This window comes from Ochlerotatus camptorhynchus, unplaced genomic scaffold, assembly GCF_037179485.1.
Source record: "Ochlerotatus camptorhynchus isolate MF236.1 unplaced genomic scaffold, CSIRO-AGI_Acam_v1.1 ptg000037l, whole genome shotgun sequence".
Classification (NCBI taxonomy): Eukaryota; Metazoa; Arthropoda; class Insecta; order Diptera; family Culicidae; genus Ochlerotatus; species Ochlerotatus camptorhynchus.
Window position 1 is genome coordinate 369,435 of NW_027040528.1, and position 13,199 is coordinate 382,633.

General features: G+C 46.6%; 1 protein-coding gene across 1 annotated transcript; it reads right to left on the minus strand.

Annotated features, from left to right (window-relative positions):
- Positions 1-5,408: 5,408 nt before the first annotated feature.
- On the minus strand, positions 5,409-12,111 carry Nup214 (nuclear pore complex protein Nup214). Its single transcript, XM_065233767.1, has 6 exons — positions 11,924-12,111; positions 11,703-11,838; positions 10,087-11,645; positions 8,718-10,022; positions 6,016-7,865; positions 5,409-5,956 (listed from the first exon to the last, which is right to left on the minus strand). The coding sequence occupies exons 1-6, from the start codon at positions 11,957-11,959 to the stop codon at positions 5,581-5,583; spliced, it is 5,262 nt and encodes a 1,753-aa protein (XP_065089839.1). The 5' UTR covers positions 11,960-12,111; the 3' UTR covers positions 5,409-5,580.
- Positions 12,112-13,199: the final 1,088 nt, after the last annotated feature.

The following is a 13,199-nucleotide window of genomic DNA, read 5'->3' on the forward strand; positions in this document are numbered from 1 at the left end:
ATTTGGAAAAGCGGAAGCCTAACTGAATATTTTTCCTGAATTTTATACTAATTGAACTTGAAAAAGAAATTTAATTTGATTTTTTAAATAAACGATTTCACCGATTTACACGCGTTTTCCCTTGACTAAATTTTGACCAAATCACCCTTTATATATCGGGAATTGGTAATCATTAATTTATAGGCAACCTTTTTTTTAGACTTTATTTTTGAGATGTTTAGCCGTAGGCTAGTTCATCTCATCCATGAAAGGATAAAAGGAGAAGGAGGACCCCCAACAGAGTAGTTTTTTACAGTGTTTACTTCAACCGAAAATTGGTTCCTGGTTCGATCGTACATTAAAATCTGAATAAGACAGAGCTCCACACCGGGGGAACCAGGAGGGAGATGTCTCAACAGCCGAAAGGAATTAAAAAAGATTAAACTTTAAAATACAATGCAGCATCCTTTAAAAAGCGCATTACTGCTGCCATTGTGGAGGGATCATCAGACCCAGCATGTCGTGTATGCTATTTGGAAGACCGTGGAATTCCCGCAGGTTCTGATACTGAGGGCATACGCATAGAATGTGCTCGATTGAGGCTGGAGCTCTACAACCGACGCAAGTCCTTTGAAACTGCGTTCCACCGAAATTGTGCGAGATCTTGGTGTGACCGGTCTTCAAACGCGACGCTATCTTTTGATCCCGCTGGTTCAACTGTTCTGTCCATTTCTTCATCGTCCCTTTGATCCGTCTGATGAAGAGGGAGCGGTTTTGAGCCCACTCTGCGTCCCAAGCTTCCCGTACTTTGCTCACGATCCAGCACTTGACATCGTGTAACGGTACTTCGTTGGTATAGCGAGGGGCAGATGGTCCTGCCCCAGCCAGAAGGTCAGCTTCAGAGTTGCCTGGTATTCCGCAGGGCCACGGAACCCAGCAGAACACCGTGTTTGGTGGTGCGGACTTCATCGTCGCCTGTACCCAGGGATGAGTCGGGGCCTCAGATGCCAGGGCTTGTATGCCGCTGTGCGAATCCGTGAGGACCAGGATCGGTCGGTCGGAGAGCGTTGTAGCAGCGATGAAGATGGCAGCAGCTTCAGCAGAGAAGACAGAATATTGCGGTGGTAATCTGCAGCTGGTTGGTGTGATGTTTCCGGCTAGACCGATACCGACTCCGACCCGAGAGCGAGATCCGTCAGTGTATCGGTGAGTGTGCGTGGGATATTTTTCTCCTAACATTTCAGCTACAGTCCTTTTCATCAGTGTTCACTCGGCTGTCGACAAAAGCAGGCCACTCTCGATGTGTGCTACGCGATCGTCTGTTTTCTCGGCAGCAACCATCGTGTGGTCCTCCTCATTGTTCGTCATCAGCAGTTCTTTCGGTCGATGCGTCGTCGACTTTGGAAATCAACCGTTTCGTGATGAGTGTGTGAGTGCTGACCACGTTTTGCGTCCATTGCTGCAATGGACGCTCTCTGACCCTCGTTGGCGTACAACAATTTGCCATACAATGAAACTACTAGAAGCGGCTCCAGTTCTGATGGAGGAGGCTTTTTGGATAGCGGAAGATAAAGTGTTTATTGTGTTGTACCTTTTGACTATAGTTTTAAGATGTATTGTATAGTGACCAAGAATCCTCGGCTCTGTAAAGTTAATTCGGTTGAGCCTTATCAAATAAATTAATAAACAAAAAAAAAAAAAGTCCTTTTCATGGCCACGGAATTGTCTCCGGTTTTGAACCTGTCCTTAATCCAGCTTTCGATTTTCGGTAATAGTGTTTGCCAGCTATGTGCCACTGGGGGGAGATCTTCGTGGGTAGCCGTGCGGAGGAGTCTGTTCCCCTCGTCGAGGAGGAAGATCTCTTGATTTCCGGGTGTCTTTGAGATGAAAGCAGCGGCTTTGGTTGCGATAGCTGCGGTTATACGGAAGCGGAAAGGCAGGATGCCTGCGTCGATGCATACAGCGTCAGCGGGCGTGAGTGGCAGCAGGCCAGAGACAATCCGGACGTAGGTCTTGTAGACAGGTGCTAACGTAGCTAAAAGCTTATCCGTTGCGATGCAGGTAATCTCCAACCCGTATAGAAGGCGACTGTCGATAATTGCACTCGCCACGTGAAAACGGATGCTGCGGTTGTTCGATCTATTCGGTCGGGAAATGGTCCGGATGAGATTCACTCGGCTGCGACAATTTTTCTTGACTGCATTGAAATGCTGTTCAAAGTTGAGGAATCGGTCAACGAGAACTCCCAGAACTCGGACGGTCTTCTTCAGCGGTATGGACTGGTCGTCGATTTTGATCGGTGGTTCGCTAATTCTGTGTCGAGAAGGGCTGATGCTTTTAGAGACTGATAATTCAAAGCCTACCTGGCAACGGCGGAGACTGCCGCTTGGGCTCTCATCTTTGTACGTACTGGCGTGGGTTCGGTGGTAATGATGATGATGTCGTCGGCGTAGACTAACACATATATGTTGTTCGGTAGTTGACGGAAGACTCCGCTCATCGCCACGAGGAACAGGGTAACGACGATAACCGATCCTTGTGGGACACCCGTTTCCTCGGGGAAAGCCGGGATTTGGTGTTGCCGACTGCGACTCGGAATGAGCGGTTGGACAAAAAGTTCGGGATGAAGTGAACGATGGGTCCGTTAAGACCCCAGTCGATTAATTGCTTAAGGACGAGGGGCGTCCACGTTCTGTTGAAGGCCTTCGATAAGTCGAGCAATACTATCTCGGTGTGCAGACCACTGTCGTAGGCGTTCTTGAGAACTTCCCCTTCTTCTTCTTCTTCTTTGTATTTCAAGCTTATTGCTTAGTACATGTTAGCTTATTGCGTGTTCTCAACTAGTGTTCTAAATGCACTTCCTCAGTTATTAATTGAGAGCTTTTCGATGCCAATTACCAATGCATGAATTTGTATATTGTGTGGCAAGCACAATGATACTCTATGCCCAGGGAAGTCGAGTAAATTTCCTACCCGAAAGATTCCCTCGACCGGACCGGGAATCGAACCCGCCGCCTCCGGCTTGGTAATACCGTGCCTTTACTGACTAGGCTATGAGGCCCCTAGAACTTCCCCTAGGGTTGCGAAATAGGTGGACGTTCCGAAACCTTGTCGGAAAGCGTGCTGTTGGTGATCAAGGAAATTTCCAGCTTCGAGGTGTTGCTTCAGTCTTCGATCTAGGACTTTGGTCATGCAACATGAGAGCGCTATTGGACGGAACTTGCTGTCTTAACCGGTGGCTACCCCGGCTTTCGGGATGGGAACTACCAAGCTTTCCTTCCATACTGCTGGGTACCCGTTAGTGAGCCAGAGCTTGTTGAAGGGGTCTAGCATCCGTAGCTGTCATGGTACCGGTAGCCTCTTGAGTAGAGGATATCCGATTTCGTCGGGTCCCGCCGACTTCCCGTTGCTGCAGCGAAGGGCATGCTGCAGTTCCTGCCAAGAGAAAGCTTGGTTTATAACGGTACTGGTGGTGTCGGAGGGTACTACGAAGTCTGCGACGGATGCGGTTGATGGCTTGATATTCTGCTTGAACTAGTTGTCATACTTGTCAATGGTTGCGAGCTCGGCGAAGTAGGTACCGAGTTCATCAGCTACCGTTTCCGGATCGGAAACCGTGGAATTATGTACCTGAACGTGAAGTGGTGTCGTGCGTCGTTGCGTCGTCATTATAGGCAATCAAATCACATAAAAAAACTAATATGCATGGACGAAGTCTCTCTAATAAAGGAAAAAAAAAATGGATTTACTTGATAATATGATATTACAAGCGCACTTTTGGTCCACATCATCACTGATCTGGGAACGTTAGTGTGCATCTTTCCAATGAGGTAAAGCTCCAGATCAACCCTGGGACCTGCAACCTAGTAGCCTAATCAAACTACCACAAGGTTTTGCCAATCAGTTGCCCTACAGCTGTCTACAGCAGCAGTCGATTTTTTATTTCGTTGTGAACCACACGATAGCCTGTTTTCGAGACTCGCTATTATATAGTTGCTCTTTGTTCGTTGCTAGCAGTTCAGTGCCTTTTGTTGCTACGGTGCAAGATGTGTGAAGTAAAAAACACCATCAAGTTTAGCTTCAGCCATTGTGATGCCAAACCAAACATCGGAGAGATAGTAAATTTCGCCAAAGCACTCGACGCGGATCCGGCTGAAATGGAAGCTGTTTATCGCATTGGTGAGGAAAGGGGAGTCTTCATGAAGTTCAAATCAGAGGAAGCGATGCTCCATGCTCTGACATTCAATTCGGAGGATTTAATCTTCCATTATGCGAATGGAACGACGGCAAAGGTACGCATGTCGCATGCTGGTGAATTCATTCAATATGTGCGTGTGTATGACTTGCCACCAGAGGTACCCGACAACGAGCTGGATAAAGTGCTGGGGAAATATGGGAAAATTAAACGCATCATCCGGGAGAAATTTCCAACTGATCTGTGTTTTGAGGTGTATACAGGGATACGCGGTGTATATATGGATGTGAAGAAGGAAATCCCCACGTCATTACATTTCTTCAATCGCAAAGGAAACATTTTTTATGATGGCAACAAAGACAAATGTTTTCTGTGCAAGGCGGACGGACACCGGAAGCTTTCCTGTCCCAAGCGGAAGGCTCGGAAGGAACCGGAGAAGCAACTGAAGGAAAAAGGAAAGCAAAGTGAAAGAAAACAACACAGCAGCAGTACGTATGCTGGTGTAGTGGTGGAAGGTGCGTCGTTTGTCATTAGCGATCAGGAAACGGATACGGGGTTGGAGATGTTGAATGCAGATAACGAAATGGACGTGACTACCCCGACGACCGACGAGAGTAGCGGAGAGCATGCAACGGGAAACGATGTCCAGAAACAGCAGCAGCGATCACGATTCGGGTTCAATGAAAATGAGGAACAAATTCGGGAAAGAAAGAAGTTGCGTGCACGGGAGAAGATCGCTTTGTCGCCGCTTCGATCGCCACCCAGAAAAATGATATGATAAAATATATTTGTACATATTTTTCTTTTGTATTTTGAGTACCATAATTGGTATTCTATGTTACTCGGCTCCGCTAAGTTATTTTTATAACATTTGAGCCTGCCAAATAAACGAAATGAAAAAAAAAAAAAAGGTTTTGCCAATGCCCAAGGATGAAGAAAATCGATCAAGCAGATAGCAACTTTTAACGTCAGACATCGATTTTTAGCTTCTACATGTCAAGCATATGTCAAACATATCCATATATCTCGATGAACATATATACGGGTATGTTTGACGTCCAAAATTACGGCGGACATCGATTTGCAACCTCTACATATTGTCCCCGTTTCGAAGATATGCATATCGAAGGGTATTCGATACGTTTTTCGAAATCGGAACTGTCATAATATTAGATTCCAAAACGACAACGGACATCCAGTTTTTACCTTTACACGTCGTCCCGTTATGTTGGCTATCTGACGATTATCACTGGAGAAAAAAAAACCACCGACGAAAGAATAACAATTTTAAAACGAGGAAATTTCTCACACAATCATCGAACGCAGATGGATCCAATCAGAAAAAGGTGTACATAATTTTATAATCTTAACACGTAAACAGCATTACATTTTATACTTACTCTACCTTAACGCCAGCTGGAAAACGATGACCCTCCGAATTGCGGTGGTTTATCGGCCTGCTGCTGGGCAAGGTTACCGAAGGAAACCCCCGACGAAGACGATCCCAGTTGCTCGAACAAATTGTTCGATTGACTCGACGGACTCAGCGGCGCTTGACCGAAACCGAAAGCTGTGTTCCCGAAGCTCGGTGAACTACCGAACACAGGACTTCCTCCGAACGCTGGTGCACCTCCGAATGCTGGAGTTGCTCCGAACGCCGGTGTCCCACCGAATGCCGGTTTATTGAACGCTGATGAGTTCAGAGATCCGAAGCCGCTCTGAGCTACACTGCCAGCTGTGGGTGAACTGAAGGCTCCACCGCTGGGTGCCGGTGATCCAAAGCTGTGGAACAAATTCAGCACGTTAAAAGGTCCAAAGGGCAATTCAAGGCAAATAATTACCTGCTACTTCCAAAGCCGGGAGTGCTACCAACTGCACCTCCGAAAATAGACTGTCCCGATTGCGGTGGCGAGCTAGGTTGTCCGAAAGCCGAAGAACCAAATCCAGTGGCTGCAGCACCAGGGGTGGCACCTCCGAAAATGTTGCCAGTGCTTGTATTTGCAGCAGCACTACTACCGAAAGCTGAAGTACCTCCAAAGATCGATCCCCCAGCAGCCGATGGACTAGTTTGCACTGATCCAAAAAGTCCTCCGCTTGTGCTGCTGGTACCTCCGAATATGCTGGAGGCCGTGGTTGCTGGGGCCGTAGCAGTACCTGCGGCGCCAAACGGACTTGTAGGTTGCTGAGTGGCTGCTGAGGTACCTCCAAAGATCGAACCGGTACTGGCAGCCGGACTAGCTATCGATCCAAACAGATTCCCAGTTGAGGTACTTCCGGTAGTGGCACTGAACGGCGAACTTGTACTAGAAGCAGTAACCGTTCCGAAGAGACCAGTTCCAGCCGTCATAGGGATAGCTGCAGCTGCAGCAGTTGTACCGAAGATTGAAGTTGGCTTCGACGCATCCGTTGTGACGGCACCGAACGCAGAGCTAGGAACGAACATTGTTTCCGATTTTGGAGTCGAAAAGGAACTGCATCCGAAGATGTTGCCTGAAGCTGCTGGGGAAGCCGCAGCAGCCGATGGAGAGCAAATGTTGAATGATCCAAACAAATTGGATGTTGCGTCGTAGGTCGATGTTGGAGAAGAGGCGGAGGTCACTGCAGGAGCGGAAGACGCCGGCGTTGGCGACGGAGTAACGACGGAACCAAATGAGAAATCGGACGGTGTAGTTGCGGTTGTGGTCGTAGTTACAACCGTAGAAGATGTGACTGCTGGCGTGGTAGATGCAGTCGTTACCGTTGACGAAACTGGAGTTGCTGTAGTAGAAGTTACCGTACCGAAAATAGGCGTCGCTTCGACGGTTGAAGTGTCTGATTTAACGGATAAATCTGTTGCTTTGGTAGCGGTTCCGAAATTAAAGCCACCACTTCCACCGAAGGCGAATCCAGAACTTGTAGTTGTCGTCGTAGCAGGTTTAACGGATCCAAATAGAGTTGAAGTCGTCGAAGTGGTTACTGCAGCAGTTGAAGAACTAGCTTCCGTAGTAACTGCAACAGCTGAATCAGCCGTCGATGTTGCTGCAGAGTCTGCTCCACCAACATTGAAAGCGGATAACAAGCCACTGCTGCTGGAAGAGGTCGTTGTTGTTGCTGCAGGTTTAATTGTGCCGAAAATTCCAGTACCAGGCGCAATGATTGCCGTGGAAGTTCCAAATATATTGGAAGCAGTAGTTGCCTTCGCAGAGGAACCAAATGGACTCTGCGTTTTAGGAGCTTCCGCAGCGGTTGTATCCACCTTTTGAAGCAAATTTGTCAGAGCGGGGAAGGCCGTTTTGGCATCCTCATCGCTAGAACCAGTAGTTCCGAAACTGGGTGGTAAGGGTTCATCCTTTTTCACCTCGGGTTCCTTTTCTTTCAACACGGGACCCGGTTGCGGTGCCCCGAACGCTGTGCTTCCTCCGATAGCAGATCCGAACGAAAACGCTGGCTTACTGTTCGCAGCAGCGCTGAATGTCAGCACGGGTTTGCTGGGCTCCGAATTGCCATTGGTTGAACTGTCTGCTTTCGATATCGCCTGGATGGTAGTGCTGCCGAAGCCAAATACCGTCGTTTTCGGAGTGGGTTCCTGGTTCTCCTTGTCCTTCGAAGAGATGGTCGAGGTAACCTGAACGGGTTTTATGGTTGTGCTACCGAAAAGCGTGGTCTCCTTTGTAATGGGAACGTCTTGCGGAGCGGATGTTTGACCAAATGGCTGAAATGAGACGGAATCAGTTTAGTACGGAGGTTTGCAACACGTTACTGTACTGTCATTTTTCGTGATACAGCACAAGTAATTTCAGTTGATTTGCATTGGATCTTTAGTACACTGAGGCAAATAAACTTAAGAATTTCATAAGGCTCGACTTATGAACGACACATAAGGTCAGGTGGGAGCAAGAGTGCCACCCCCAATATTTTTGAAAATAAACATATTTTCAATGCTAACTCACCCATGAATCTATGAATGGTGTTCCTATGCAGCATTATAGAAAGTTCTGTCCAAAATGAAGTCTTTCAAATTGTAAAAAATAATTTTGTGCTGATAATCGAAATTATTTATAATAATTAGACATCATAATATAAAGACTTTAGAATTTCCAAATATTGTTTCCTACAATTCCTGCTAATCACTAATAATGATTAATTGAACCATCTATAACAAAGAATAGGTAAGATTGCCTATAATTGGTCAAAAATCATCTAGTTTGTTATGTATTGAATAATATTGTAAAATTAAATAGTTAAATTAAGTAAACAGTAACATCTGTTGCTAGCATAATCAAAATTCTATATTTATAAACATGTTCACTCAATTTAAGACGTATGGTCTTTTTATCCCATTAGGGTTGGCACTCTTGCCCCAATGCAGTTTCAAAAAAAGATTTGAGATGACATTTTGAAAAAATTGCAAACAACATTGCTGATGATGTATGAAGGCAATAATTTGAACTTGCAATACGGTGTAGAAACTCCTACAAATATCCACTATTTGGCATATATATCCTGTATATATCACCCCCACCAGATCCTAACACACGAAGGAAGAATAAAGAAAGCTACTCACCTTCGTCGGTTGTTTGAAGTTAAATACCGATGTTGCTGCACTGCTAGTTCCGCCAGCACCGAAAATCACAGCCGCTGCCGGTTTAGTAGTTGCAGCAGGGGATGGCGCTTGCATTGGTGTTGAACCAAACCCGAAACTCGGAGCTGCAGCAGAAGCTTGTTGCGCTACTGTTGCAACGGCAGCAGCAGCAGGTTTCGATCCAAAATTGGGTAAACCCGCTGCCTTAGGAAGCTCAAACGGCTTCGCTGGTTCCGCAGCAACGGGTTTCACAGTAGCAGCAGCACCAGCTGCCATGGAAACCGACTGTGAAGGGTACTTTGGTTGCGCTCTGTGCTTTTCCTCCGCTCTCCTGATCGGCGCGGCGTTGGGTAGTATCGAAACTGATGGTTTGGCAACCACTTCCGATTTGACCTTTTCCTTTTCAAGATTCAATCGACGAACTTCGTTACGTCGCTGCAGAACGACCTCCGAATTCAATCCAATCCGGTCTGGTCGACTGGGTTTGACGGTGACAACTTTTCTATTCTTCAACATGTCTCGCAGTGAGCTCATTTTGGCTTCGCTCAACCGCCGAGCGTCCTCCCGAACCTGATCGGCGATCGTCAATGAAATGATTGAATCCGTGAGAGAATCTACATTGTCCACGACCAGATCCTTTTTTCTGCCTTTTTCCAACCCTCGAATGCTTTCGCGCATGCCAAGTTTCGCCTTGATGTAGCTTAGCTTTTCACGTTGCCTGTTAAGAATCTCCTGCTGTTTGGAAAGCGTCTGGTACAGTACTTCCAGGCTTGGTACGTGCATCCGCCGTTTGGAGTTGATCCGACTCGCTTCCTGAATGCCAGACCATTGGGCATCGATTTGTTTGTTTACAATCTGCAGTTGATTTTCGTTTATGGCGAACATATTCTGCAGGCTAGCGAGCTGACGGCGACTCGATTGAGACATGGCATGCGTTTCCTGGAACTGGTTCGGACTGGGATGTTTATAGATGGCGTCCTTGCTGTTGGCTTCCGCTACCATGGCGAACGCTTCGTTCAGACCCAGCCGGAGGGCTTGAACGTCTGAGGTCAGAGATTCGGTGCTTTCCGCCGCTTGGACGCTCAGGTCTTGCAGTTCCTTCAAGCTTTTGATGATAGTAGTCGATTGTTCCTTGGACCCGATGGTGGTGTTTAGGTTCTTGCAACGCTTTTGAAGGTCGGTGAGTTCTCGCTCGAATTTTCGAATCTCTTCGGTGATCATCGTTCGAATAACCGAGTTCGTGTCGTCGGTTGACTCTTGCTTCTTTTGAACCTGCTTCGGAGGTTGCTGGGGGAGGGAAATAGGGCTGGGGGTTAGATTATGAAATTGAGATTCAGATATGTTCGCTTACCTTCGAAAGGTTGTCCGACGAACTAGAACGGCTCACATCGGCCGGAGGCGGAGGAGTGTAGGTTGGCGGAATTGTTACTAGCGGTTTGGAAGCTTCAGATGGCGGTTTTTGCTGTTGCTGAGGCGGTTGAGCGATGGTTGTTTTGAGTAACGAAGGTTGAGATTGCTGAGGTGGAGCAAAGGGTTTGCTTGGACCAACAAAAGACGGCACAGCACCGCTTCCGAAAGGCGTGGTTTTAGGTTGTTCAGCACTTGCGGCAAGTTGCGGCACCGAGGCAAAAGTAATCGGCTTACCAAATGTAGGAGCTATCGCTGGAGCCACTGATGCTGGAGCTGCGGCTCCGCTGGTTGGCAATCCGAAGAGATTTGCAGGAGATTTGCTTTCATTTGGACTGAAAAATGACTTTGCCTTGGTTACAGCTGGAGTTGATGTCGCTCCGGCTGGAACTGTGAAGGTTATATCAACTGGTGCCGGTGCTGATTGCCTACTGACATCTACTTTTTCGAATTTTCCAGATGTATCTGCTGTAGGCCTCGGTGGACAGCAAATGTTCGGAGCGTTCGGCATAAGGTTCAGCACGTTGAAGGACACCAACATCCCATAGGTGGATAGAAGATGAATCATTGGCATCACTGGGTATATCTGCTCTGCGATGGTAACCTGATGAGTGCAACCAGTTTCAAGAGCCAACCCTATCGGTAACGTTTCTTGTTTATCCAACGACAATGGAAGCTCCGCTCTTGCCTCGTCCGTAGTCGTCCACTGAAGCCAAGTCGGTGCCTCTCCTGTTTCTGTCGTTCCTAGAATCCCCACTTCCATGCTGTTTGCTGATGCCATCAATAGCAGATTCCATTGCAAGATGTGAACCAGAAACACCTGACCTTTCCTTGGTCCGCTCTGGCTGTAACAAATATCGTCATAGTTTATAAAAGTTGGGTTTCCGACTTTCGGTGCATTCACTATGAACAATGATGGAACGCTATCCTCTCCATGCGGCAAATAAACTGCTGCAAACTGATAGGTAGACAACCATTGCACGGCTATCACATCAAAACTTCCTTCCATTACTCCCGGAGGACAGACGATCGTTCTTGCAGGTTTGAGGTCCGGCTTGTACTGCATCAACTTTCCATTGGCGAATCCAACCACCAGTTGCTTTCCCTTAGGACTCCAGCAAGCACAAATCGCTCCTTCACTCTTATCCAACGAATGAAACTCAATTCCGCTGGGTTCCTTCAGTGTGTACACAGAAAGGGCACCATTTTCCGTCCGAACGGAAAACATATTGTGTATGACGGGGTTCCATAGGATTTGAGTGCTCCTAACTCCTCCTTCCGCAGACGTTCGAATTTCATTCAACTTTACAATAGACGGCGTGAGGAATGAGGGAACCGAATACACCTGGATGATCGGAACTCCACTCACGACGACGTCCACTGCGAGGAATCCATGATCGGAGCTGACTGCCATCTGGAAGGGTTCACTCGGAAGCGGAACCGTTCGCAACGGGATAATCTCATCGATTACTTTATCGGGGGTTATGTCCTTCAGTTGTAAAACTGCAATGTAAACAAAATTAAACCTTTGGTTTCCGCTGCCAACCCCGAGGCACTTACCCTTCAACTGCGGTCCTGTTGTACCGACGAAAATCAACCCGTGAACGCTGGCTGCCGCAAGCAAATTGCATCCGTCCCTTGCGTTCCCATCTCCCTTGTAAATCGGAACTTTGCCTTGGAGCATAAATTTCAGCTCCTGTTCCCGAAAAAACATAACCTCATAAAATATGCTTTCCGTTTTCCAAACATAAAATAATTTCATCGCAAAAAACAACCCTTACCGTCACGTCTGTTCCTGTTGGCGCCGGGGTAGCCATCGTGAGTGATCCTTTTCACTGTTGATGTTTGCTTCAAATTGATTTTTTTCTTCGAATATCACGGTTTCTCACGTAAATGCACAGTAATTGCGACTGGACTGATGCCGAACGAAGGAAAGAATGCAATCAAAACAACATTCGATAGCCGCGGCGGTGGCGGCGTTCGGTTTGTGACAGCTGAACGAGTGTTGCCATCAAGGCATCACTCGATGGTGTCGGCTTCCGGGAAAATGAATAAATAAATAAAAATAAAAATTAACCTTCCTCCTACGGATGGGCCGTTTGCGACACGTAAATTAATTATTTTATTCATGTGCTTAGTTAGAATTTCACTCATTTTTATTACCGAATTTCCATGTAAAATTCCAAATAAACAGAATTCACTCAGGGGTACACATGAAATTTATGTGTCAAATGTATAATAGTATCATAGAGGTAACTCCATAACAACAAAAAAAATGTAATATCGATCAATGTAATTCAAGCTGATGTATGAAATAATGATGTAATAGCAAAAAGCAGATACAATATTACATCAATGGATGTAATTTTGTTCGCAAAATCGATGTAAAGGGTGATACGGTCAAAATTTGGTCAAGGGAAAACGCGTGTAAATCGGTGAAATCGTTTATTTAAAAAATCAAATTAAATTTCTTTTTCAAGTTCAATTAGTATAAAATTCAGGAAAAATATTCAGTTAGGCTTCCGCTTTTCCAAATCCGAATTGCCGGGCCTTACGCTTGACCCCTGCCATCAGATTTTGTACAGCCACCTTGTCCACCTTCTTCGCCGCAGAAAGCCAGTTTGCCTTGAACTGCTGCTCGCCCTTAGCAGTTTTTTTGGTCTTCTTTAGGTTCCGCTTGACAATAGCCCAGTATTTCTCAATTGGGCGGAGCTCTGGCGTGTTGGGAGGGTTCTTGTCCTTGGGAACCACCTGCACGTTGTTGGCGGCGTACCACTCCATGGCAAGATGCCAAATCCGGCCAAAACAGTACGGAACAACCGTGTTTCTTCAGGAAAGGCAGCAGACGTTTATTCAAACACTCTTTCACGTAAATTTCTTGGTTGACAGTCCCGGAAGCTATGAAAATGCTGCTTTTCAAGCCACAGGTACAGATGGCTTGCCAAACCAGATATTTTTTTGCGAACTTTGACAGTTTCATGTGCTTGAAAACATCTGCTACCTTTCCCCTTCCTTTTGCCGTATAAAACTCCTGTCCCGGAAGCTGCTTGTAGTCGG